Source organism: Poeciliopsis prolifica, unplaced genomic scaffold (genome assembly GCF_027474105.1).
Source record: "Poeciliopsis prolifica strain line A6 unplaced genomic scaffold, Auburn_PproV2 SCAFFOLD172, whole genome shotgun sequence".
NCBI classification, from domain to species: domain Eukaryota; kingdom Metazoa; phylum Chordata; class Actinopteri; order Cyprinodontiformes; family Poeciliidae; genus Poeciliopsis; species Poeciliopsis prolifica.
The window spans coordinates 98,390-126,174 of record NW_026562547.1 but is presented as its reverse complement, the minus strand read 5'-3'; the positions used below and the strand labels follow the sequence as shown (position 1 = coordinate 126,174).

General features: G+C 39.2%; 2 protein-coding genes across 3 annotated transcripts; both read left to right on the top strand.

The window, feature by feature from the left end:
- Positions 1-1,773: 1,773 nt before the first annotated feature.
- plcd4a (phospholipase C, delta 4a) lies at positions 1,774-17,733 on the top strand. 2 transcript variants are annotated; one of them, XM_055026029.1, is made up of 16 exons: positions 1,774-1,866; positions 3,672-3,719; positions 3,871-4,029; positions 4,212-4,440; positions 5,302-5,431; positions 5,519-5,750; positions 5,822-6,023; positions 6,317-6,461; positions 8,126-8,278; positions 8,881-9,048; positions 12,249-12,405; positions 12,524-12,640; positions 15,334-15,512; positions 15,599-15,731; positions 16,560-16,709; positions 17,027-17,733. In XM_055026029.1, exons 2-16 carry the CDS (start codon positions 3,695-3,697, stop codon positions 17,116-17,118), a joined length of 2,271 nt encoding a protein of 756 aa, XP_054882004.1. In that variant the 5' UTR covers positions 1,774-1,866; positions 3,672-3,694; the 3' UTR covers positions 17,119-17,733. The 2 variants fall into 2 exon arrangements, with proteins under 2 accessions (XP_054882004.1, XP_054882003.1); XM_055026028.1 differs by lacking the exons at positions 1,774-1,866; positions 3,672-3,719 and having other exon boundaries at positions 3,903-3,991.
- Positions 17,734-18,552: 819 nt separating this feature from the next.
- Positions 18,553-27,554, top strand: slx9 (SLX9 ribosome biogenesis factor). The gene is made up of 6 exons (XM_055026037.1): positions 18,553-19,036; positions 19,579-19,696; positions 23,202-23,270; positions 24,588-24,759; positions 24,928-24,993; positions 25,859-27,554. The coding sequence occupies exons 1-6, from the start codon at positions 18,800-18,802 to the stop codon at positions 25,983-25,985; spliced, it is 789 nt and encodes a 262-aa protein (XP_054882012.1). The 5' UTR covers positions 18,553-18,799; the 3' UTR covers positions 25,986-27,554.
- The last annotated feature ends 231 nt before the right edge of the window (positions 27,555-27,785 follow it).

Here is a 27,785-nt window from a genome sequence, read left to right as displayed (position 1 = left end):
TGTACTTATCATCTTCAATGCAGTTTGAATGTTTTGTGTATTTAAAACAATTTACTGAACTCTAACAGGCGGTTAGAGTTCAGTAAGGTGAGTATTGCTCTTTTTTCAGGGTAGTGAATTAGTGAGAGCACAATTACCCGCCACAATTTACACACTTTTACTTGGAAAAACTATTTGAGTCATTTTGATTATTAACAAACAATCAAAATGACTTCATACTACAATGAAGAGTGGAATCATTTCATTCGATTTCATACAAAACTGTGAAGGTTTATCTGTCACTGAGGATTATTTGTCGTTAAACTCCACCGGGTCTCTGAGCGTCTGCCTCACACTCCACACACCACTTCATGACATGTCAATTAAATATTTGGTTTGGAACTCTGACATTTATACATTTGTGCATAACATGATGAAATTATGATTTTGAAAAATGAACACACATTTATTTCTCTATGACAGGCCAAATCAATCAGAATATTTCTGTTAATTTTTGACTGTGTAACTTTACAACAGCACTATTTTGTTGACCTTTAGCAGAAGGGACTACATATCCCATGATGCTTCAGAAGTAGAGGCAGAAGGAGAAGAAGACTTTCATCAGAGAAGAGCTCCAACATTGTTGTAAATCATAACTATTATGTATGATTCATTCATCCTATTTTATTCACCACAGTTCAACCGAACAATGCGCTTGTCTCCTTCTCGTCTTTGTATCAGTTTGAGAAAACATTTCAAGCCATCAGCAAAACAGCTTTAACACAATGTTTCTAAACCAGGCCTGGGTGTGTGTGTGTGTGTGTGTGTGTGTGTGTGTGTGTGTGTGTGTGTGTGTGTGTGTGTGTGTGTGTGTGTGTGTGTGTGTGTGTGTGTGTGTGTGTGTGTGTGTGTGATTACTTACTTCTTAGTCTGGCTTATTTTTGCTAAGACTTTATTATTATCCGATAATAAGCCTATTTTTTATTTTAAAGCCTGCTGAAAAGTTTAATTTTAAACAAATTAAGCAAATTAAATGTTTTACTGGATAAATTGTGTCTTTTGATCTAAACTGAAGGTGACGGTTGGTCCATTTAAGATTATCATGAAGGACATCTGTCCACTTTTGTCTTGGCTCAGTGTGTGTAATCTGAGGTGTGAAACTGAGCTGAAGCTGTGGATTATTGATGCGTCTCAACCTTAGCAGGGAGCATAGCCGAAGCGAGAAAGGAGATTTCATCCGATGAGAAGAAGCTGCATCTGTGTGTGTGGATCATGTATGCTGTGACTCCACAGGGGATGTGGATGCTGTAAGCAGGAACTTGTGTTCTCATGGTGCCTTCCTTCCAGGCCTCAAAACTGTGCTGATCAAAATTTGATGAGCAGATCTTAGTAACCTGAGATGTGACAGAAAACATGGTGGATCACTGTCTGCTGGGGTTCCACTGCTCCTGACTGGAAGCGGGGGGTTGTGTGGTCCTCTATCACTGATCATGTAGAATGACAGGAGCTGCAGGTTTATTAGAACACATTGTGATGAAACCTTTAAAACGCCACATAATTAATGGCAGTCACTTTCCATAACAACAAACTTGGACTTCCTCTGCACTGGAAATATGATATGTATCACGTTTTGATAAATCCAAACAATTTGCACTAAGTGCAACATTAGACAAGTTATCAAACAGCCGACTGAACACTGAACCTCTGCTTTGTTGCAGATGCCAGAGAGAGAGAGAGAGAGAGAGAGAGAGGGAGGGAAGGGCAGTGGGGGTAGGAGGGAGGGGGGAAGGGGGGACTCTACTTCCCCATGTTGCTGCACACAGTGCAATGGGACAGCAGCAGAACCACAGGATCAGCTACCAGAATTTAGGAATAATCACCCAACAGGTCAGACACACGTTTAGTTTCTAAACATTTCTGTTTAAATGTTAAATTCTTATCATATGCTGGGTTTTCTACTTTTGTAAACAGATTTGTTAAATTGTGAACAAGTTTCAGTTTTCAGAATTGATGTGTAGACTTCTGATTTCATTTTTAAAGACAAAATTCAAGTTGAGTTTTTAATGTTTTGAACAGATACTGAGCTAGGATGCTGAGGTGGGCCCTATATGGGATAAATGAAAGCAAACAATATGGGTCCCAGAAGATTTTGACCATGGTTCCCATGGAGCCGTACATGGTTTTGCCAAGATAGATTGCTGCCCTCACCTATCCCATATGGGACCCATCTAGGTTTGCTGGCTGGGTAACAGCAAACTTTTTTAGCCAAAAGTATCTGGTGAGGATGATTAAGTGCTTGGTTTATATGTACAATTGAATCCAGATATTTACATGCATTGAGTAAAAAGACAAACACATTTTTTCTTACTGTTAGACATTAAATCAGATCAAACATTTCCTGTTTTAGTTTAGTTAGAATTACCAAAATTTTTTCTATTTGCTAAATGCCAGAACCTTGGCAAGAACAATTTTTTTAGAATTTTTTGTAAAAATTCTTGCAACCCATCAGCAGAAGGGGTATAATTAAATTGAATGAGTTGGTTTACTTGCACAAATGCAGCATTTAAGCAAAGTATTCAAAATGTTTAATACTGACAGGGTCAATTTAACTCCCATAGCTAAATAGTTTAGCTGTGGGAGCATTGATCAGAGTAAAAGTCAAAGAAATGCAAAGCCATGCACCCAAACATTTATTCAGTTCATTGTTTCAGTGGAATGTCGTATCATCATTTTCCGCTTCGGATCTAGACAGTAGGATCCAGACGTCTACATTAAGACTCAACGTGGGAAACAAGCAAATGTGCTTATGTTGCAATTCTGCAGATGATTGAACTTGCAGAGTCGACCCGGTGCAGCTCTGGCTCAGTGTTGAGGTCAAGAGTGAAGGTGACAGGGTTTGAGAAGATTAGTCGGCTTAGGCAGCTTTTCAAAAAGTGAATGCAGTGAAACAGAATGTAGAAGCAAAGCAGTGTCCACACCAGCTTCAACCATCCCCCAAAGAGGCACAGGTTGAATATTCATACTGCAACTGAAGACAAAACACGCAGCGGTGCATCAGCAAACTGAGTTTGTTTTTTAGAGCATAAAAGGTATGAAGTGCATTCGTTCCAAAAGGTGAAAAAACACAGAAGATATAAATAATGAATTATTTGAAAAATGATTTAAAATGAAGTAATATTAACTGACATTAACAGTCAGTTAATGTGGCTTGTTATGACGCCTGCTTGGTGAGGCATTCGGGTCACGTTTCACAGGAATGAAACCCAGAAGCAATTTCTTCATCAAATTCTGTTAGGTCATTACAAAATAGTTTGCATTAAAGTAGTTGGACCTGCTTCCCTATGATTCTGGCTTTTATGCCAAAAAACGGTCAGAAAAATGCTGCACATAACAACACAGAGTGTCAACACAACCAAATGTGTAGCACGATGGTGAAGAGATAAGGCTGCCATGCACTGACTGGCACCACCAGCTTTCTGACCAGCACCAGCAGGGAAGGTGTGTGAGATGTCTCGCCCAAGAACACAATGACAGAGGGAGCGGGGATTGAACTGGCAAACTCCAACCACAATCACCACCATCACCTATAGCTAATATTTCTATGTATTTATAATCTACTACTAAACCCTGTGGAATGCTTCATTTATGTTCTCTATCACCCCTGTTACTGCCTGTTGTGCTCTTCTACTTAGATGGCTCTATAAGACAGGAGGAGATGGCTTCCACAGAGAGTGGGCTCCGTAAGTCAAGTCAAACGTCTCATCCTCACATAATTTTAACAATAATGCATTTTATTGACTTCACTTACTAAACTAAGCATTCCTGTGTATGTGAATTCCCAGGAGGAGTGTGAACTTCATCTGAGCATCTCTGCTTTTCTTTTCTTCTCAGGTATTCAGGGGGATGAAAACCTGCAGTCCATGCTTGTGGGGACCGTTATGAGAAAAATTAAGTCTCGTACATGGAAAAAACAAAGATATTTCAAGCTCCAGGACGACTGCATGACCATCTGGTACAAATCCAAGAAAGCTGGCAAAGCTCACTCCACCTGTAAGAGTTGACAGTTTAACTATATTACAGATAGTTACAAAAAAGGCAATAGTTATCTTACTTTCGTCTGGTCATAGCTCTTGTTCTGGATAAAGAAAAAGCCAATTTTACATTCAGATCTTTGTCTGCATATTATATTTGCGGTCTATCCACGTGATACTTATACAGAGCTTTGTGTGCAGTTTCCATGAGGGATGTGGAGGTAGTGCGAGAGGGACATCAAAGCGAAGTACTTCTCAGCATCGCAGACGAGTTCCCTGCTAACCGATGCTTCACAGTGGTGTTCCACGGTCGCAGAGGAAACTTGGACCTGGTGGCCGAGTCAGCCGAGGAGGCCCAGTCTTGGATCAAAGGCATGAGGAAGCTAATTGAAAACCTGGAAAACATGGGAGAGAGGGAAAAACTAGACCAGTATCCTTTCTTATTTGGAATTTACTGATACAGAGTTTCTGCATTTTGCCTCAATGTATATTGCAAAAAGTACAAGGTCAGCAAATCATTCAGTTTATGAGTATTCAAATCACTTCTGTGGTCACAGATGTATAAAATCCAGAACCCTGAAGACTTATTTCAAAAATCTTTGAAAGAATGGATTGCTCTCAAGAGTTAAGTAAATTCAAGCACAACCAGTCGTGCAGTAAATTCAGTAATTAAATGTTGCTTCTAAAAATCGCAGGGCCAACTCGTGGTGTCATAGCAAAAACGAAGCAACGACAAAATACAGCAATTACAAAGTTGGAGAATTTGGTCACATGAAATCCCAGAGTTGGAACAAGACATTCTGATAAACGAATCTGTGTTTGTCAGGAAATTGGGAGAATGATTGTGGTTTTTGGGTGTTTGGGTGATTTCCAGGGTTGGTGTCAGCACCTTGTTTCCAGTAACAAGAAATCTAAATATGCTAAAGCAAAATGATTAATGTTTTCGGTACTATGCTCTTGACTATGTGGGAACTGTTATAGGGATGGTTTCTTCCTGTTCCAAATCCAAGTGTGAACTGATGAAGCAAACTCCAAAAGGAATTGATGTTGGGGCTGTTGTGGAGGAACTTGACCTCAACCAAACAGAAAACATTTGAACTCAATTAAAGAAACTTGTGAGATCTAGATTTTTGCCTCCAAAACATCTTCACAAACCTCACAAATGTTCCCATGGAGGAATAGTTTTCCTTATAAATTTAGAATAATTTCAAGAGTGATGCTTGGTATACAATTTCCCCAACTAACTGGATAAAAACACAGTGACTGTTGCTTCTTTAAGCACGATTCCCAGATGGATAGGTGACTGGTTCAAAAAGGCTGACAAGAACAATGATGGCAGGATGAACTTCAAGGAAGTGCGAGATCTCCTGAGGATGATGAATGTGGATATGAATGAACACCATGCTCACCGTCTGTTCACAGTGAGAGCCTTTTGATGATAAAAACCCAGGTACATTTTTGACAGTCATTGCAGACCCACACCCTGAACAATATTTTCCTTTCATCAGATGGCAGATAAATCACAGACTGGTGCTCTGGAAGGGGATGAGTTTGTCTTGTTCTACAAGATGTTAACCCAGAGAGAAGATATTTTGAAAATTTTCCAGGAGTACTCATCTGATGGTCAGAAGTTATCCCAGAGTGACATAGAGGACTTCCTGAGAGAGGAGCAGCTGGAGGATGTTGATATCCAACACCATGCTCAAGAGCTAATTAAATACTATGAGCCCTCAGATACAGGTACATACTTAGGAATACATGTTGCCTTTGCCTTCCAAACACAGAGCTGATCAATTCTTGTTGCATTCCAGCAAAACAACTGAAGGCTATGACATTTGATGGCTTCTTGATGTACCTGGGTTCTGCTGAAGGCTCTATCTTCAGTCCAAAGTGCAGGGGCATTTTTCAAGACATGAGTCAGCCACTGTGCCATTACTTCATCTCCTCCTCCCACAACACATATCTGATGGAGGACCAGCTCAGAGGACAAAGCAGTGTGGAAGGATACATCAGGTTGAAGAAATCATTTTTAACTGTACATTTGTATCACAGGAAGAGTAACGAGAGGCTGTGATTTTAAAATGTGATGAGATTTATTGTGAAATTAGAGTCACTCTGACCTTGCCCTTAACCTTAATAGTCCACCATTTTTATGAAAGCTTTGATGTCTAAATGCTCCAAGTTGATTAATTTTGTTTCATTACTCTGATATTGGGATTAACAGAAGAGATAAGCTCTGCAGAAGAGCTTTTCTTCTGATTAACGTTACCAAATGGATAAAAGATGGATTTGTCGTCATTGTTTAGGGCTCTTAATCGCGGCTGCAGGTGTGTGGAAGTAGACTGTTGGGACGGTGCCAATGGAGAGCCCATTGTCTATCATGGACATACATTCACCTCTAAGATCCTCTTCAAGGATGTGGTCAATGCAGTGGGAAAATATGCTTTCAAGGTAATGCTGTCTGTCATGTATTATCTTTGATGCAAATATTTGGCTGACTGAAATTATGCTATGCAAAAATATGCTTCCATGTAGGCAGGTTAAGGATTTAATGCTACTTCAAACTCACAGCTCCAATTCTCCTTTCCACCAGCATGTATCATATCTGTCTTACTTTTTCTATGATGTGTGAAGATATGCATCTCTAAGTGCATGGCCTTCCAATAAGTCTGATGATGCAGCAAATGTAAAAAGGTTCACAGGTTTTGGTGGAAGCTGTGTGATGGTGTGGGGTGGAACCACTCTTCCTAGAAAAATAAGGTTTGTCAACATAACTGGGCAAGCTCATTCCAGATAGATATTGAAATTAGATTTTGCAAGCACTTTGTGTTGCCTTGTTGCTGAAATGTGCTATTTAAATAAAATTACTGTTACTTTTAAATTGTAACCAGTAATCTTATATCTTCATAGTCTAAACTATTTGTCATCGTGTTAATTTTCACCCCCACTAAATGGGGTTCATCACAAACTACCTCTGGAATTGAGGAGAAAAGAGAATGGAAAAGCCATTCAACACTTCTGAGCTGAGGTGGGTCAGAGTGACAAACACAATCACATCGACTGACTTCCAACAAATGCTGGTTGAGGGATGGTGACCAACATGGCAACCAGCATGAGTGTGATGTTCCAGGTTGTGTATTGTGTATGGCTTTCCAACATACTACTGAGGTCCCTATAGGGTGAGTATCATGTTAAGCTATATTTGATATTTGTTGACTTTATTGTGCTATGAAATTGGAGTTTATGGCTTTAAAACACATTATACGGTCACCTTGAACTAATAAATTGATGTCAATCTGTAATCAACCAAACTAATAAACGATACTAACTGACTAAAAAGCAGAATATGATGTTTTTTTCCTTTGACAGAGAAGAGAGGGTAAAGCTGTGCAGTGACACACAACAGATAAAGCAAAAGCACTGGCCAGAAAAAAAAAAGCCAGCAGAATCATATTCATGTCAAACAGTATTTCAATCCAGCAGAAGATGCTGGCGATGTAACCGCTTGTGTTTCATCTTCAGGCCTCACAGTGAACAAGGCAATGTTGTGCACAGTTCATGAGTGGAGTTCACAGTTTTGGGAACATGGAATTGAACGATGCTGTTTGTCAAGCAATGAGAGTAATTAGCTCACCCTGACCTTATTAAACCGTATTCTGTTTGAGTGTGAATGAAAGACTGTCTGCATTTTTTCAGGATAAATAGTTCACAGAAAAAGAGTAGAAACATTTCTTTTGAGGCTTAGTTTCAAAAGAAATTCTTAGACTGGAAACAAATCTAGAGGTAGAATTGTTTCCAGGCTATAAGTTTTGCTTTCTTAGTGTGTTGAGTGAATAAGTGTGGATGGACATCCTGTTTTGCTCACATGGTTCTTCATTTACATCACCCTGATTTCACTTTTACCCTTGAAATGATAACTCTACAATGAGTGTTTAAAATGAATTTAGAGCTAGTTTCTGTTAAGAAGCTGCAAGTACAGAACTAACTGTACTAGCTGCTAGTTAGCTGTTAAGGAGCAGCTTGGAAATTTAGCTTGGGAAAGATCAATGGTTTCCATTTATGATTCTGCAATCCTTCTTTTACACTATATGCTTCCCATGTCTTCCTTTCTCCAGATATCAGAATATCCAGTTATCCTGTCAATCGAGAACCACTGCAGTGTTGACCAGCAGAGAGTCATGGCCCAACACCTCCAGCACATTCTTGGTGATAAGTTGCTTAGAGGAATGTTGGATGGCAGGGCTCCAGCTGGGCTTCCATCTCCTGAGGTGAGCTATCTGCCTCTGTTGATTAGGGAGAGTTTAGTGCAGATGTTCCTTTGCTGGGCATTAAAACGTGCAACAAGGTGCATTGATAGTGTGTTGGTTTAGTCAAAAAGAAATTGTGTAATCTTTTCTACTTCCTGTGCAATCAGAATTTTAACTTGCCTATCTGAGAGCATAGGATATATGCAGCTGTCCAGGTTTTTGCAGGTTTTTGGATCATTTGTTTTGTTTTGTTTGTTTTCTTAGTTTATTGTTCATTCCAAATCAGTAAGAATCAAATACAATGCAATATAATGTAAGTTCTTTAAACTTGATAAGAAAAGAAAACTAAATACAGAAAGAAACTAATATTTAAGTTTTATTTAAAAAGATAATTTGTCTATATCTGTCCATGACTTTAGCTTAAATTGTTAATCCTTTTTATTATACATTAAAATCCCTATAAGCATCACTTGGTAGAATATGGTGGTGTCATCCTAAAATGTGAATTTTTCTTAACGATTTAGATACATCAAATACATCATTGATATAATAATTGCATTTTCCTCTAAATTCAACAAAAAATTATTGTATTATTGTACTATTCAGTATTGTATCTTTTTCAGGAACTTAAAGGGAAGATTCTTCTGAAAGCCAAAAAAATTGGTGGCTTAGAGGAAACAGTCAATGGGACTGTTGAAGACTCCATGACAGGAGAGGTCAGTGATGAAGACGAAGCGGCAGAAATAGATGAAGATATTCTACATCGTGAGAGTATCCGGCGCAGAGTGAAGGTGGGTTTGCTCACATGTTCAGTTTCTTTTACACAGTCTGATGAACCTCTCAGAACCATCTGTTTTATTAATTTTTAAGCCGCTGTTGAGCTTTTAATCAGGAAGTGGCGTGTGATGAATGAATTAAACATTTGATAAATTAAGGTAATCCCCAATATATTCACCCTGTTTTGATAAAAGACATCAGAATAGTTGATTGCTGTCTGGCCCATTATATTTCCTGGACTAATTTAACGTTTTCTATCATTTTAGTATTTATGCAGGACATTGACTGTATTCACTTATGAGTATGAAAGTGAAGACTAAAACCCATGGAGCTCTGTAGCAATTGGAATTTCCCACATCTTGTCTTCAAATTTAAATTCTTGTAACAATAATAAACCTGGGTGGATTTTATTGAAGTTTAAAGTGACTATAACTAAGCCACACTTTTTCACAGCAATTTACATAAATAAGAATGTGAAAAGTCATTTCTATTTAGCTCAGTAGCATCATCCTGAAGTTCTTCTGAAGGAACACAAAAACATGTCAGAATTGATGGAGTGAAATCCAGGAGAATCTTTGATGAAAACTTGTTACATTCTACAAAAAACTTGAGCCTTGTGTAGAGATTTACCTTCCAGGACAATGACTCTAAATATACAACCAGAGCTACAATGGAATGGTTCTGATCCAAGCACATTTATATGTCAAAATGGACTAGTCCAAGTCCAGGTCTTTCAAATTTACATATGACAAATATGTAAAAAAATCTGAAAAATTTAAAAATCCTGCCCTCCGTCGGCACTATCACCTTCACCTGTCTAAAGACAGGGACACAGACACCTAAACCATGAGCAGAGACACTGCAGAGCTTATGTCACTGTCCAAAGCCTCGTCTCTGAGGAAGGTGCAAACGAGTCTCAGTAGCAGTTCCTGTTACTAAAATCTTTGGAAACTCATAACATTTTAAAAAATGTTTGAGTTGGTGCATGAGTAAAGGAATTCAAAAGTTTAATTTCTAAAAGCAGAAAACAGAAAGTTTTACATTAAACTAAATTATATTGTTACATTTCATTATAAATATTATTTCCACATTGGACATGGGAAAAAAACCAAGAACAACATACTCAGCATCCAGATGTATGCCAGACGTAAAGAAGGTGAGTGAACTATTGATAAGTCATAATCTCTGTTACTACAGATAAGTGGAGGTAGAGTTCAGGGGATGAGAGGCAGGTCAGACACCCATCCTTATACACAGACTCATACAGTAACTAAAGGCAGTATAAAGCAACAAGTTAACCCAAAAGTTAAGTATTGTAAACTGTACCAGAGAACCTAGGTATGAGGACAGAACCTGCAACCTCTTCAAAGACAGACCTCAAGCTGGGATTCCTTCTTGCAAGGAAGCAGCATGAACCACTATGCCACTGGGTAATCCCTCCCTACCCTCTCATGAAAAATAAAAAAGGTTTGAAAGGCAGAGAACAGAGACAGGCTGTTACATGATGTGATCAACTTGCACACTGGTGACCCACAGATGCAGAACAAGCTTTACTCCAGACTATGACATGTGACAATATATTTAGCAAAACCAAAGAAATAACCAAACTATGATAACAGCAAAAATGACAGGCACCTTAATCTTTCAGACTTAAATGCCTTAAACATCTAGATGCCATTTAGTTCTGAGACGGTGTCTGGTTAGGTGAAGGTTTGAAAGAGAAGACTTACCTTCTCTAAAATTTGTAAGTTGGAATAACAGTGCTAAAAAACATATTCAGTTCTTGAATCTCTTATTTTATCTTTAGGTTCTCTTCTGCAAAGAACTGTGCCTCTTTGAGTCCCAAACTCACTCACTCAACTTGTTTTGTTAAGCTGTGGGTAAATGCATCTATTTCAGCAGACACAAACCCACTGAGCTGTCACAGTCCTGTTTGGTAAAAAGCATCAGAACATAACAGGAACTGCTACTGAGACTCGTTTGCACATTCCTCAGAGACGAGGCTTTGGACAGTGACATAAGCTCTGCAGTGTCTCTGCTCATGGTTTAGGTGTCTGTGTCTCTGTCTTTAGACAGGTGAAGGTGATAGTGCCGGAGAGGGCAGGAATGCCCTCCCAGATTGGTTTACATGTGAAAGCAGCCAGGAAGCCATGCATACAGAGGTGCTCTGACAGTCTCACTGTGCAGAACCTTTGATCTGAACAGTCATGACAGGAACCATGCCGACACACCTCCTTCACATTGCACTGGGGTATCACTTCCACTCACCATGGGATTTGTTTTCAGCACAAGGGTTCATGCTATCATGTGATTGGACTGAAATAACAGTCAGGTGATGTTAATGTACAGCTAGTTCATGGGTATAATAGAGAAACCTCGTGCTGTGAGAGCGATTGAACATTCAAAGTTGGGAGATCAGACAGGATGGCTTTGTGACGTAAATATTCACATTAATGACGGGAACATGCATGAGTTGTATGAGTTTTTCACATTTTCTCTCCCGATTTGTTCTTATTGAGTTGAATAGTACAATATGAGCTGCAATGGCTGCTTGTACATTTCAGTCAAAGCGACTATAGAATTTCAGTTTCTTCTGGTTTATGTTTATTAGTTTGGTTTTTAGCTGACATGTTCCACCATGTGCCACATAAAGTTTGAAAGAAAATACACTGTTTTTTTTTCAAAAAAAAATTATTTAAATAAATATTTACAACAAAAAAGTAAAGGTGAGCTTTACTTTTATCTTTCAGCAGATATAAAAAAATTCTTAAGTCTTGCACAGCATTTCACAAATAAAGGTCAAAAATCAGTATGGAACCAAATTAACATCCATTTTATTCCTGATCTGGCATGCAGCACTTTTTCAAGTATTTCCACTAGGTGGCGTTTTCACCTGGAAACGTACTAAAAGCAGATCTTTTCTAGCTAAAAAACAATCTAAATATACAAAAGGTATATTAATAATCATACTCAATAATTAGCAATGTTACAAAATGACCATTTTGTCTCATACATAAATGTTTCCATATGTGGAAAGTTTGTAAATAATTTAGTTAAATTTCAAACCCCTGGCACTTTAACTGTGGTATGTTGACCAATGACAGGGAGCAATGCAGGGATTAAAAGCCGTATATTTTTCTCTCTGCTACCAAAGTAAAAGTAAGCTGTGATTTACTGTTACAGTTGTATTTCTGTCATTTGTTCCTGTCCATAGAAGTCAAAGCAGCGTTTGTCTAAAGAGCTTTCAGACTGTGTGGTCTACTGCAAGAGCGTCCACTTCAGGAGCTTCAAACATGCCCGCATCCACTCCAAGTTCTACGAAGTGGCTTCTTTCACAGAGTCCAAAGCTCGCAAGCATCTACGAGAGGCTGGTTAGTTCCATGCATCCATCATAAATATCATACATTTTTCATATTTAGCATTGATGTCTGGACAAAATATCTTAGTTTTTGTGTTGTTGTGAATTGCACTGGATCATTTCCTTTCCAGGAGCAGAGTTTGTGCACCATAATGCCCGGCAGCTGACCAGAGTATATCCCACTGGGTTCCGAACTGACTCTTCCAATTTCAATCCCCAGGAAATGTGGAATGCTGGGTGCCAAATAGGTGACTACAACCAAAAGATTACTGGTCCTGATCACACAAATCACACGATGTGTTCTGCCTGCTATGTGTGTGCTTATGACTGAACGAAGTGCAGTTTTGTATGATGATATCTTCTGCAGGACTTTTATTTCTAGGGTTCTGTACCAAGGTCTTGTGTGGTATGCACAAGACCGAGCCTTTAAAGGGATCTTAAAGAGATCCACAATTAGTTGAACATGTTGGCCTGAAATAGCTGTTTGTTATACGTGAAAAAACTCGGAATTATTTAAAAAAAAATCTTTCATGTTTTTCACCCATTAATGTCACAATTTTTTCACCTGTGCAATGCATAATGGGTTAATGACGCAGTTGCATCTGTCCTGGAATCTACAGAGTAAAGGCTAGAAGACTAACTGTACCACACTTTGTTATATTGCTCTAACCGGTGTAAATTTCGACAGTATCACACTGCATCACTGTTGGCTGTAATTTGACAAAAGAAATAGTCAGGTGAGTTTGGATTATTTCTCACATTAAAAAAAACGACAGTGCAGGAGAGAGCCGAACGCAACTTCTGAAGGACATTTATGTCCTCAACATTTTTCTCCAGAAGATTTTGAACCCTTTGTTTGTTGCTGGCTACCAAGGGAAAGTCGCTGGGCAGAACAGCAGAGACAGGCAGCACTGGGAACTATTTTAAATGATAATGAAGCTGTTGCTATTGCCATCGGTACTGAATGTGAAACCTGGGACCCGACACTGGCCTGGAGACTGGGTGACTGTGGTTGTGTGGCAGAGTTGTTGTCATGCAAACAGAAGGTTGTAGGTTCGATTCCAGCTTCCTCCTGCCACATGTCGATGTGCCTCTGGGCAAGGCACTTAATCCCAAATTGCTGACCGGTCTGCGTATCGGTGTATGAATGTGTGTGTGAATGTGACTCTAGTGTAAAGCGCTTTGAGTGATCAAAATGACCGGAAAAGCGCTACATAAGTTCAGTCCATTTACCATTTTACCCATAAACAGCTACATACACCAGACGGTATGTAGAACTTACTCGATCACAGTCCGATCAGAGGTTTGTGCCGTTCATGGTTTCATTTTATGATTCATTGTGTCATTTATGAAGCTGAAGGTGACAAACACCAACTACTTCTGCCAACACTTTCCTCTTCCTCCGTTTGGTCCTCTTCATCTTCATCTTGTGATTTCTACATTTCTGTCGGTTGCAGTGTGCTCTGGTTCAATTTGAAAAGGTTTCATGACATTACTCATTGCTGTTTTGGCTGGACGGAGTTAGCGTCCAGCCAACTGGACTTCTACTTGGTTAAGTAGAAGTCATTTGCACAGAACACATTGCTGTGTACACTACATGATAATGTTGGTGTGACAATATTTTATTAAAATTAATCAAAACTAAACAGCCTACAATATGACTGTATTGTTTTCACATCTAAAATAAATATTTCTGAAATAAATCTATTGTTACAACTAATAGTGGATCCCTTTAAGTCCCTGTTGAATCATCAGAGTTTTAACCACCATAAAACTTGAAAACACACTCAAAAGAGAGCTCTCTTTCCCAAACTTGGTTTTTATTAGCCAAAATGTTGACTTCAAACTGGATGCACAGACCTTACCAACAAGGTGAAAAGTCTGACTACTGACTTTGCATTCTGACCTTTGACCTTCTTTTCAAACTGTCTTGCAGTCCCAGACCAACATCAACTGTTTCTCTATAAATGCCTGAGAACTCTGTGTGAACTTGCCAGCATTCCAGCAAGGATTTGGTGTTAATCAACTGAATTTCTTTCAACATGATGAAGCAATGAGGGACAAGACCAAAGTGATGATCTAGTGTCTCAGGGATCAAAACTTTGAAGATCCATGTTAGGAAGCTTTCCTGATTTTAGTTGAAGTGACGTCCATTTAGCACTTTTCACTAACTTAATGTACAATCTCAATACAACCCTGTGAAATAGTGCTGGGTGATATAATAAGTATATCACACTCTGAAATATGATAGTCCTAGATATGAATAGTTTACTTAGGTTTCTGGCCACATTGTTATGAGTCAATTTTACATTTGAAAAGAATCTGTGTATTTACATGGCTGTTCTTCCTCCCACTGGTTCATGAACATTGTTTCAATGCTTAGGTTGTTTGTGTGCTATTATACTGTCAACTGCTTTTGTTCAGTTTTTGTGTGTTCTTTGCCAATAAATTTGTGGGTCTTGTCACTTTTGCATGGTCTAATGATTAGTCAGAGGGATTTGTATTTGTCTCATATGGTTGTAGTGTATTTTTGTAGAAAACAGCTGCAAAATGTGTTTCAGGATTGGAGTTTGAGTTTACAGCTGGATTTAAGGTTAAACATCGTTCTAGTTATGAACCACACATTTTTTAACATTGTAGTACAAATATTATGTCTGGTGTTAAATACAAACTACATCCTGATTATTGTGGGCAATATCATCCAGCTGTACTTTGAATCATCATTTTTTAATTAAGGAACTTCATCATTAAAAAGCAATATCTTGTAAATATATCTACAAACAACAACACTCACTGATTTTGGGGGGAACAAATCAGAATTTCTCAAAAATGTTGGTCATGACAGCCCAGTTCCACCTTGTGTTCGGTCTGGATCAGCTTTATGTGATCTACTGGGAATTAGAATGAGTAACATTGTACATTTCACCACTTGTCCATCCAGTTGCACTGAATTTCCAGACAGCTGGAGAGGGGATGGATTTAAATGATGGTCTGTTCAGTCAGAATGGCCGCTGTGGCTACGTCCTGAAGCCAGCCTTCATGAGAGACAAAGCTGACAGGTTTGACCCGGAGCTGCCTCAGAAACGAGATGACTACCAACCCATCGTCCTCACCATTCAGGTATGATTTTTGTTCTCTGGAGTTGGCTTCATGGGCTGCACAGAATCCTGCATTGACTGCATGTGTTTTACTGCCCTCTCATAAAGGTGATAAGTGGCCAGCAGTTGCCTAAAGTCAACATCAAAGAGGATTCTATAGTGGATCCTCTAGTCAGAGTGGAGATCCATGGAGTTCTGATGGACCAGGCCAAACAGGAAACCAGACACATTGAAAACAATGGTATGACATGTTGAGCTCTGCACTGTTCATATTCCAGTGACCCTACTGCTAGAAATTCAGAATTAAGTTTTTGTTAAAATAATACAACATTGTATATTTCTTAAGAACATGTTATAAAAAACAGAAAGGAAAAGAATATATATGTCTTGAGCAAACTTTTCTGATAGGAGCTTCTCCTACATTAAACTAATTGGAAAATAAGTAAAAAACAAAACAGACAAGAAAACAAAACAATTTTCATTAGACTCGCAACGCAAAATCCTGTAAAGTTCTTCAAATTCTATGGACTTTTTCACAGTTTGTGTTTCACTCTTAATATGTGATAGAACATCACAAAGCAGTCCATAATTATAACTGGAATGAAAGTGGCTCATGTATAGAAAACGTCTGTAATCATCAGTTTTCAATTCTAGCCACAGTTTCTCCGTTGAAGTTAAGTCTGGACTTTGATTAAGCCATGCTTTGTACCTCTGAGGCCTTAAAGGACAAGAGGATTTATATTCAGATTACATCGCACATGGACTCTGTTCACTATAGTTGATGACTGGGGGTAATTGGTTGGATTTTGCTCCAAGGTATTATTGTAAAGGGAACTAATTACACATTGCTTTGGTTAAATAATAGTAGAAAATCTCGTATCAAGTTCTTTCCAATTTATATTGGTTGGAGACATGAAAATCATTGAAGTTTTTGCTTTTTATCCAACAAAAGGTCTAAACAGAATAGATGAGAATACTTTTATTAGGTTCTGTTTTTCTAATGAGACTTTTGTTCCTCACAAGCTGAGTGATATGTGTTGCAAAATATACCAGTTGATTTGTTTTCCAGGATTTAATCCCCTGTGGAATGATACTCTGCGCTTCACCATCCACACACCAGAACTGGCTCTGGTCCGCTTTGTGGTGGAAGACTACGACAAGACATCCAAAAACGACTTTGTGGGGCAATTTACACTCCCACTCAGCTGCATGCAAAAAGGTCAATCTTTTTAATCACCTTGTTCTAACCTTCCTCTTAAATTGAAGAACAAAAGGAGGAGAGGTTACCATCAAATGTGTTGTTGTATGAAAAATTCCAATGTTATTTTTCCACCAGTTTTGCCAGTATTTGGTCATGAAAAGGATTTCCAACAGAGAATAATAAAGTAGACAGAGCACTGTCCGCCTGAAGGATTATTAGACGCAGTTATTCTTCCTGAAGTTGGATTTTTAAAACAACTGAAGTGTTTCTGTCAGACAAACAGCTGTTTCCACTCCTGGTACCTAACGTCCATGGTTTGGTTTTGTGTTCTTTAGGTTATCGTCACATTCACCTTCTGTCCAGAGATGGAACCAGGATTTCTCCCTCATCCTTGTTCGTTCATGTCAGGATCACAGATCTGGAATGACCTGAAAGAAGAATCTTCTGCAAAGAACAGCTTTCCACATTTTATTTAATAATGGGAGTCCATTTATATTTGTCTCATAAAGCATTAGATTAAATGTTAGTTTTGCAATATTCTTATTTGAAGTGAATTGAAATTTTATGCCAAATGTGAAGAGATTCTAAAGACCTGATGCAAGGATGACTGCTCTCCGTCTTATAGTGTGTGTGTGCGTGTGTGAGTATGTATGTGTGTTGGGTTGTTAGCGACTGAATCCATGTGCTTTTTTGCTGTTCATGTTTATTGTGCTGTAGTGGAGAATGTGCCACCAGATATTGGAGTCAGGAAATTCACTCCCTTGCTTCATGTTTCTGTCTGCATTCCTCCTGTCTTCAGGTTCTCACACAGTGTCAGTGGACAGGCTTTTTCCACCTTCTCTTTGAAGCACGTTGGTCTGAGTTGAAGCTGAAGTGAGGAAGTCCTCATGGTTCAGGGTGTGTACATAATAAATAGTTGTGTGAATTTATTTTTGTATTTATACCATAATATTTATAGCAAACTGTAAACCTTTTTGTTTGTTTTGTATTGGACATATTTCCATTGAGCAAAATCAAGAAGAAATAAAAGACTTTCAGTGAATAGTTTATTTTCTTTATAAGGTGGATCAAATTTGATGTCACTGTTATCTTGGTTAATGCAACAGGGCTTGAAGTTTCTCAGAAACTGCTCTGGGTGACAGTGAGACCCTGAGTCCAGTGAGATTCCGCTGCTGAATTAGATGTAAAAAAAAAAAAAAAAAGAATTAAATATCCTTTCAAATCCTAAAGCAGAAATCACAATTCTCCATATTCCTCATACAATGTAGCTAATTCAAACGTCTGAATCAGCCTTTCATTAAATGCAGCTGCTTCATCAATCTAATGATGCTGGCAAAGTCCATGAGACAAACTATATGGTAACTAAACTTTGAAGAACCTCAAATTTTGTGTTCCAGGTTACATTGTAAATTCAGCTTATTGTATTTAGCAGAACTTTGAACTTCTGGTCCAAGAAAACAATTTAATATTCTTTTGGAATCTCATCAGAAAACATAAATGGAAAACGTTCCACATGCTTTTTCCTAAAAAGTCCCGAAAAAAAAGTCTTCAGAATAAGTTCTGAAGAACAAGAATGTTCTTCGGAATAAGAAGAACATCATCTTTTATTATTATTATTATTATTATTATTATTATCAGTAGTAGTAGTAGTAGTACTAGCGGTGTTACACATTCTGCCCTGTGACAACATTTTATGCTGGGCATGCGGAACGTTTTTAATTTGTTTCCTATCGACGGAGCAAAACGTGGCACAATTGGCGTCAGGTTGAACTCAACACAACACTTCCGTTAACTGTTGTCAAAATAAAAGATCTTGTATTTTTGTGCTTTCTGTAACGGTTTTAGTATCTTTCTCATTTCCAAATCGTGTTGCTAAACATGTGTAAAGTAAAAATATGATTCACTCTGAAACCACCAGAAATGAATTTAGCTAATATTCGTATGAAGGAAGTACACACGCGACATTTAAAATGTAAAACATGAACTTCCGATAGTTCAGACAGTCAGACCCCACGTGGTCTGCAACGCGCCGTTGTAGAGTAGAAACGACAAGTCCAAGAAGTCTGATCGACACAAAAGAAAAAGCTGGAGGTGCTGGAGATGTTAACATGGTTGGAAAGGTGAAACATGTCCGTCAGAAGCTCCATCAGGAGGCCGTGAAGCTCCACGGTTCCCACATCATCACTCAGCCCAGCGGGACGGAGCGGTCCCAAAGTCCGCCAGAGCTCCACAACACACCGCCGGGGCCCCGCAACACACCGCCGGGGCCCCGCAACACACCGCCGGGGCCGCGCAACACACCGCCGAGGCCAGAGGACAAAGAACCGAGCCGAGGCGAAGGACAGGTCAAACATCATCTGTCAGAATGTCAGCTTTTAAAAGCCATCGCCAGGAAAAGATCAAATCTTATATTGTTATAAATCAACTTAGGGAAACATCAAGTGATATTCTGCTGAAATTGTATAACAAGGTTTGGAAAAAGGGGAAATACAATCTATTAACAATCTATTGCATGAACTTCTAATATGTGCACAAACAACGAAGGTTGTATAGAAAGTAAACAACATCTACATTATAAAGTAGTTTCAGAAAAGGAAGGAAATGTGTGGTTCTGTCTGAGTGTGGACCATAAGATTAATAAAGCTTTATAAGCAGAGAAAGTGGCTGAACTTTTGATAGAACTGGAGAACTGATGATCAAACTGTCCAGGTTGGCTGTTAAAGCTCAAATGTACAGCTGGTTAAAAGATTTTATAAGCCTAAAACAAAAAATAGGATAAAACTAGTCAATAAAATGTATTATTGAAAATGGAGCCTCCAAACATTCATCATAATCCCTTTCCTCTACAATGATAGTAATGTGTTTTGATGTCATTACATTTTTCCAGGCTGTTTCTCAGAGCTTCTTTCCTTCTGGGATATTTTCTGCCACAAAGATCTCTGCAGAGTCCCTGGTCCAAACACTCAGCTTTGAGGAACGCCCAAAAGTACAACCCAGCAACACAGGTAAGATTGACGCTCTGCTGCACCTTACTGAACTACACTATTGCCAAATGTATTTTGTCACCCATGCAAATTATGGATATCAGATGCTCTAATCACTTCCAAAGCACCTATACCTGCAGACTGCTTTTACAAACATTTGTGAAATAATTGACTGAGTTCTCTCTGGAGCTCAGTCAATTCCAGCATGAAACTGTGATAGGATGCCACCTGTGCAACAAATCCAGTCATGATATCTCTTTGTTCCTAAATATTCCAGAGTCAACTGTCAGCTGTATTATAAGTAGAAGGCAGAGTTTGGGAACGACAGCAACTCAAAGTGGTAGGCCATGTAAGCTGACGGTGTGAGGTCAGCAGATTCTGAAGCTCATTGTGCAAAGAGGTCCCCAACTTTCTGCAGAGTCAGTCACTAAGACCTCCAAACTTCACGTGGCCTTCAGATTAGCTCTGGAACAGAGCACAGAAAGCTTCATGAAATGGGTTTCCATGGTGACCAACTGCATCCCAGCTGTACATCAACAAGTGCTATCAAAGCATCAGATGCAGTGATATGGAAGGCTGCCACTGGAGGCATGTTCTCTGGAGTGATGAATCGGGCTTCTCCATCTGGCAATTTGATGGATGAGTCGAGTTTGATGAGGACAATGGTACTTATCTGACTGTAAAGTTTGGTGGAGGAGGGATCATGGTGTGGGCTTGTTTTCCAGGACCTGGCCTTGGCCCCTTATTTCCAGTGAAAGGAACTCTGAATGCTTCAGTTTACTGAGATATTTTGGACAATTCCATGCTCTCCACTTTGTGGGAACAGATTGGAACTGGCCCCTTCCTCTTCCAGCTGACTGTGCATCAGAGCACAAAGCAAGGTCCATAAAGACATGATGGCAGAGTCTGGTGTGGATGAACTTAACTGGCCTGCACAGAGTCCTGACCTCAACCCGATAAGATAGCTTTGGGATGAATCAGAGCAGAGACTGAGAGTCAGGCCTTCTCAGTATGTGACATCAAAAATATGTTTCTGGAAGAATGGTCAAAAATTCCCACAATCACTCCTAATCCATGTGGAGAGCCTTCCCAGAAGAGTTGAAGCTGCTCGAGCTGCAAAGGTGGACCACAAAGATCTCTGGGTTCAATATGACAATATATCACTTAAATTCATATTTCAGTGACAGGTGACAGGTGAGCGAATCCTTCTGGTAACATAGTGTGCAATGTACTGTCTCCTTATAACCACAAATCACAACTGATTTTATGTGATAGACCAACACAAATTGGTGCCTAACTATAATCCTTTGGATTTTACACATATTCATAACATTTTCAACATTGTTTTTCCTAAGAAAAGTCTGAAATCTGTGACTTGAATTTGTATTCAGCAAACCTAAATGGGTCACCCTAAGAACTCCAGAACTGCTGATAATCTTCAGAAATCATCTAGTCAGTAAAGAGTCCAGCTTGTCTAAGAATATTAGCAAACATCAACATCTGGTTCGGTGAGTCCAAATTGAAGATTGAAATGTCGTTATTGTCTTACAGTTTGCTTGGCAGTCTGTGTTCCAGTTTGGGATATAATAATGTAGAGACAAAGTTTTCTCTGGATGTCAAAAAAGATCAGAATTTTTATGCCATTGATACTCAGGGCCTGGTGCAGCAGAAAACCGTTCAGATTTTCTCCTCAAGAAGGAATCGCAACAAACCATTACAGTCTTTGTTTTAGACAGAATAATGCTCTTCTAGATGTTTTTCCAACTGTAATATCTACAAAAAAAGCCAACACATTTTAAAATCCAGGTTTATTTAAATATTTCATTCCTGTGAATGGTCTGACTGGAAGAATCCAGCAGGGGGCACCAGCAGGCTGGTCACTGAACCTATGACTATTTGAGGGCTTTGCCTGAACTCCACACATTTCAACATCACAATCAGCAGAAATGGTTCATTTTAAGGGTGAAATGGTTCATAAAATCATCTGTTTTGCTCTGTCAGTGGTTCTTAAGCCACCCTTTGATTCACTCACTGTTTGATTCTGTTTCTGGATTGAAGGATTCAAAGTTATTGAGTGATTTGTTTTTAGGATTCAGTTGTCTTTATTGTCTTTGAGGCTTGTTTTTCTATTGCAAGTGCAATAGAAGTTTTATCACAAAATGTCTATTGTCCTCTCTTAAAACAGCTCTCAAGGTGCAGCATGTGTGTTGAATTTGCTTGCAGTCCAGAGCTGCAGACAGTAAACATGAAGTTGTTTGCTGATGAAGACCACTGCTGTAAAAGTCAGCATACACAAATGATGCTGAAACATAATGAAGCCAAACAAGTCAAGGTGTTTGTGTGCATTTAGTGTGAAATAAAATGAGTTCATTTCAGCCTTTCTTCATATCTTGCAACCAGTGAACCTTCTATACACTTCAGATGGTATTTCTCTGTTTGTTGTTGATGAAGCGACAATTCTGAAATATGGTTCGGCATATTTCTTATCTGGTGACTGTCAATAAAGACGTCTAGAGCCAATAAGTGTCTTTAGTCCCAGTGTTTGGTTTCATTAATGAAATGAGTGTTAATCTGTCTACCTGTGATCTGTCCAGAGTGCTCCAGTCCAAACTTGACTCCATATGGTGAGCTTTTAAAGCTCATCTGATTCTAGGTGGTCCTCTTTGTCTTTCCTCTAAATGGCTAACTAAACAAATGACCCAGACATGAAGCACATTGGCAGATTAAAGACTTTAATGCATCTTTAATTCGTGTCATTTTTTCCATTGAAACAATTGGAGGGTCGCCTTGTGTCCATTCAGCCAGAATCACAGCAGGTATCCATTTCATCTAACAGTAGAAAGCTGACCCTCCTCATGGGAGCAGAGTGGTGGTAAACCCCCCCACCCCTCCTATCTATCCCAGTTTCTGTAGTCAGCATCAGATGCTTATCTTTGCCTGTTCTGACTGCAAACACTTGTGTTGTTTGGTTCTGTGGTGGCAGATAAAAACCCAGCAGGTGCAGAGGACTTAACTACTGGAACCATTTTAGCCTGAACCTGCTTAGCTTTTTTAACACTATTTTTTTTATTTTATGCACCTCAATTATTACTTAACAGAACACTGAGTGTTTTTTTTTTTTGGGTGTAACAGTTTCTGTTCAAAAAATCAACAATGGCCAATATGAAATGCTATATTTACATTATTATTCGTCTAGAGAGGGCAGTTCTTCTTTATCACCGGCAGTTTTTAAGTTAATCGTCTGTTTTCTAAATTGAGTAAAAGTTGCTGGATGTTTGTAGTCCTGTTTACTTTTAATTGAAATTGAAAGAAAAAGTGATTAAAACACTAGATAATTACTACAGCATCCAGCTGCCTGCAGGTCAATGTGTGGCCCAAACAAGATGATGTACAGATCTCCAAATGGCCCCTGTGCCACACTTTGAACCTTCTTTATCTAGATAATTGAGTGCAGGTCAGCTCCATTCTCTCCTGTTCAACCAGGTTTTATATGTGCTACCATGTAACTGTAATTCTGTTTCCACAGGACCAGAGACAAAGAAACTCAAGACAAAGAAAGAGAAGATGAAGGAAAGAAGAGAACGATGGCTCAGCAGTAAGTTCATCAGATGAACATGTTTCAACCCTGAGGACCTGCTGTTCTTCACTGAAAGCACACATGCTTTAATGTCTGTCTTCATTCATAAAACTTGATTTCTCCACATTCAGCTGAAAGCACATATTTACATTAACGTTTTAAGATTGAAATCAAGCAAAGCATGTTTCTGTTTTAGCTCCCATTCTACGTTTTATTTGCTAAATGCCAGAATAATGATGACTTTCTTTAAATTCAAAGTTTTCCACATTATTTGTCCTTTAAATGATCTATCAGTGCAAACTAATCTGGTTTTTATGTTGCTGTTTGAGTCCTGGCTTCTTCCTCTCAGAGTGGCCTTTCAGCCTAGGACCTGATTCACTGTGGGTCCAAATCAGACGCAGTAAATGACATTTGAAAATTGTCTATTCTAATGTTCAGAAACTCCAGAAAAATGAATTTATCAAAACTTTGCTGTATGACAACACATCCAGTCTGCATGTCAGAACAATCGGGGTCGCTGATATCTGTAGAGTTTTTTCTTAGCTTCAAAAATAGCACTGTTAGTGCTAACGTTGTTTTCCTCTTTAAAATCCATCCATAAATGTGACACATGCTGGCTGCATGAGTGGGTTTGGATTCACGGCCGTTATTGTCTCTGTAATTATTGCTGCTCTCTAACTCTGCGGTCATCATCTCCAGTAATTGACATGAAGCCTGGAACCAAAGCCTTCTGCTGAGCCGATCAATTCCTCAGTAACACAACCTGCAGCTTCTTCACACGTATAATTAGGTGCTAATGGCTGCTGCCTCAGACCCGCTGAAATCCGAGCCCGGCTCCACAGAGGACGCTTTTCCAGAATTAGGGAAGAAATTAGAAGGACAGCTTGTTCCAGGTCCGTCTACAAAGAATGAATATATGAAAGGACAAAAGAAAACCTAACAGTTTTACTGAAATATTTATTAATTTTATAGTAATTCAACAAAAAAAATTGCACTCTTGTGGTTGCTTATATAGTTGGGAAAATAAATATTTTATCTAGCTCTGATTTTTCAAGTTTCACCACTTAGAAAGAATGGCGAGGTCATAGGTACCCAAAAAATTCTAATCATAATATGACTTTTGAATAATTATCATTTTCTTGCATGAAATAAGTATTTGATATAGTAGAAAAATAAAAGGAATATTTAGTACAGTAACTATTGCTGGACAGTTTTATCAACTTATAGATTTTGAGGTTTAAGAATTAGATTTTTGGAAAACCTGTAGGCTTTTGAAAAATGTCCGTAGTTCAGTCAATGTTTTTCTTCTTGTCATCGTTGTTTCTGTTCTCACAGAGATCAGCTTCATCAGGCAGACCAAGGAGAAGCAGGCGGCAGAGGCCCGGCGGCGGGCCACCCCTGTGGTGGGAGACCTCAGGCCGCTGGTGGACGCCCTGCCGGAGCTCTGCCAGCTCATTAGGCCCCCTGCTGCCTTGGGATCCCGTCGTAAGACGAGGAAGAACAAAACGTAAGTTACAGCTCAGAGCTTAGTCTGTTCAGCTGTTAATGACAGGTCCAAGAAAGCGCAGGAAGGTTCATCAGAAGGAAAATACAAAACTTGTCTTCAGACACTGCTAAATCAAAGAGAAGGTTGTGAGATGTGTCACTGTAACATGTTTTTGTTCATCTGTTTCAGGCCCATGAAGAGGCCTGAGCCGACGGACTTCAGCCAGATGAAGCAGTCCCAGAAGCGTAAACTGCTGTAAGCATTGCTTTTCCATTCGATGAAGGCAGTGTGTCTCACACTGCGGTAGCCCCCAGTGATCCGCAAGGTTTTGCATTCGCTGTGACATGATCTGAAAGTGTGTACAGTTAGCTTACTTGAGGATTGTGTTTAAAAATTAGAATGAATAAGTGTCTTGAATTCAAAAGCTGAGTATACCGGTGGAAAGAAAACAAAACCCTGACTGCTTGCATGATTGGAAGAATTTATGTCTGCAGGAATATTTTTCAGTTTGTTTTTGCGGGTGAGAAGCAGAACGTTTGTTTTTAGAAGAGACCTGGACTGTGGCCAGGTCTGACCTTGACCTGGAGCTGCTCTGCTGCCGCTGTGCTGAGTGAGATATGACAGCGACGAGGCAGTGAGCAGCGCTGCACACCATGCTGACTAACCACACTGACTAACTACATATGAAACAATTATTTAACTTTCTTAGGGCTAAAAGAAAATATTTGTTTCTGCCATAATAACTAATGTCTTTTTTTTGTGATCCTTCTAATTTACAATTGACTTTAAACTTTCAGTAATGCACACAGCATTTGAATTTTTCGGAGTTTTTCATCATTGGGAAACTTAGAATCTGCTCTTTGAGAATCTATAAATAACTCCAAACACCCGGACTGGACTCACTCATGGTTCTGTTTTGACCAGACACATTTACAAAATAGCATCACTTGTCATTAAGACAAACAAAGAAGACAACAATACATCAGTTAAGACTTCAGGTTGTAAGATGAGTGTTTGTTAAATGGGGAGAGTGATCTTCAGCCTGAAAACATTTGTTAAACACTGGACTAGGGACAAAGGGCCAGGTCACTGAAGGTCAACCTGTTCTCTGCTTCCACAGGGAAACCGAAAGCAGCCGCTTCAGCGACGCAGTCAGGATACTCTCCGGCAAACAGAACCCACTGCTGGACATTGGAGAGCAGCTAAAGAAGAGGATGAGGCATGAGGAAGAGCAGGGCCCCAGTTAGTAGCAGGTGGACGCTCAGACTGGACCCCCTGATGACTGTAGTCTTATGCTTTCTGTTGTGACTCTGAGTATTATCAAAAATGACTTTCCAGTAAGAGTCCACTTCTGCTTGTCCCTCTCAAACATCTTTAGAGGATCTTCTTGTTCTTTTGTTGTTCACCAATAAGAGTCCTCCGTGTTTCTGGAGAGGATGATGATGGCCACAAAGCCATCATCATCCTCAAAGATGTTCAGCATCTCAATTGGTTCCTCTGGAAATGTCATGCTGAACTTCTTCACAGCTGGAAGTTCTAAGACCCTGAGCATTGTCTGGGTGGTAAGCTGTGGTTAGATCAGAGGTAAGACAAACCTAATCAATAGGAGCTTCAGGGCTCATGTGGACCATTAGTGCTCATTAATAATGGATGCTACAGGAAGAGCAGAGGCTCAAATAAAGTCATTAGAGCTTTGCAAAACCAAACATTGACTTTCTGAACTTAGAGCTTGCTAACGTCTGACGATGTTGTGTTATGTTGTCATTTTGGTATGATTGGAAGCTTCAACAACAGCTTTTATTGGGGTTAATGTTGAGCGGTGACGGTATCCTAAGCCAGTGTGTCTCAGCCCTGGTCCTCCACCCCCTGCATGTATGAGCTGCTGCTTTTCTTCAGCCCAACTGATTTCAGGTATTTGCTGAACTGCATTCACCTGAATCAGGGTACTAAAGCAGGGAGATGTCTAAAACATGCAGCACAGTGTGACTTGAAGACCAGGCTTGGGAAATGCTGCCTTTAAACTCCACAACTTTCTCCCTGCTGTCTGTTTTCACATCAAGTTCACTGAAGTTTGGAAAACACAGAATCATGGCAATAAACTGATGAACATGTTTTTTTTAACTAATTTGTATAAGATGTGGTGCAGATATGCTGAATGAAGCTGAAGAGATAATCAACACCTTCCTCAAAGAATGATGATGATGATGATGATGATGATGATGATGATGACGGGACGGGCTTTAAGAGTAAACGAGTAAATAAAGGAGCAGCTCATTGATGACTGGAGTCATTTCCACTGAAACTGGAGTATGTTGGTGTTGTGCTCCTGAAAAATTAGAGTTTATATTTATGACCTGAACTCAACTGCAAATTTGGCTCCAGCTTTAATAAGCCTTCATCGTACAGAAAGCCAAACAAGAATGAGCTATGCAGTGTTAATCTAGCTAATATAGTCTAAATGAAGAAATAGGCAGTTACCCTGTTGACAAAAACAGTAAGGTGAAGATGTTCATTAGATTTGAACATAATTAGCATTAGTGACCCCACAGTTGCCAACTCAACAATTGTCTTGCTTCATTGAGCAACAGTTCCGTAAAAAAAAAAAAGGTATTTCCCAAAATCGGAATTGGAAGGTTAAGGTTTTTAAAAGATCGGTGATTGGCCAGAAAACTGCAATCGGTGCAGCCCTGAGTTACAATTAGATCAGCCTTAGTTTGGTTCTTAGCTGTTTTAGTGTATGTTCATTTCTTCCCTATGTCTAGTTATTTGTTAAATTCATTTTGCAAATAAATTTAATAAATATTTCTTTGTAAATATTTTTGCTATGGTCTCCCCTCACATCTGCAGCTCCTTTCTAATGAGCCATCTGTTCCTTGTTCTGTAAATCAAGTTCCTCATTATGTCATTTATTCAGTCTCACTTTGCTGCCCCCTCTCAACAGCTACCTTCCTGTTTCTTCCATGTAATAACCTGCTGTCTTTCCACCCTGGATTCCTGATTTTGTTCTGCTCTGGCTTTGTGTGTGTGTGTGTGTGTGTGTATGTGTG

Bases quoted from the DNA above. Each gene is read 5' to 3' on its own strand.
- plcd4a (XM_055026029.1), top strand. From the start codon at position 3,695: ATGGCTTCCACAGAGAGTGGGCTCC. The intron at 4,030-4,211 runs GTAAGAGTTGAC...CTTTGTGTGCAG, and splicing joins TGGCAAAGCTCACTCCACCT to TTTCCATGAGGGATGTGGAG. The intron at 4,441-5,301 runs GTATCCTTTCTT...CACGATTCCCAG, and splicing joins GAGAGGGAAAAACTAGACCA to ATGGATAGGTGACTGGTTCA.
- slx9 (XM_055026037.1), top strand. From the start codon at position 18,800: ATGGTTGGAAAGGTGAAACATGTCCGTCAGAAGCTCCATCAGGAGGCC. The intron at 19,037-19,578 runs GTCAAACATCAT...ACATTTTTCCAG, and splicing joins CGAGCCGAGGCGAAGGACAG to GCTGTTTCTCAGAGCTTCTT. The intron at 19,697-23,201 runs GTAAGATTGACG...CTGTTTCCACAG, and splicing joins AGTACAACCCAGCAACACAG to GACCAGAGACAAAGAAACTC.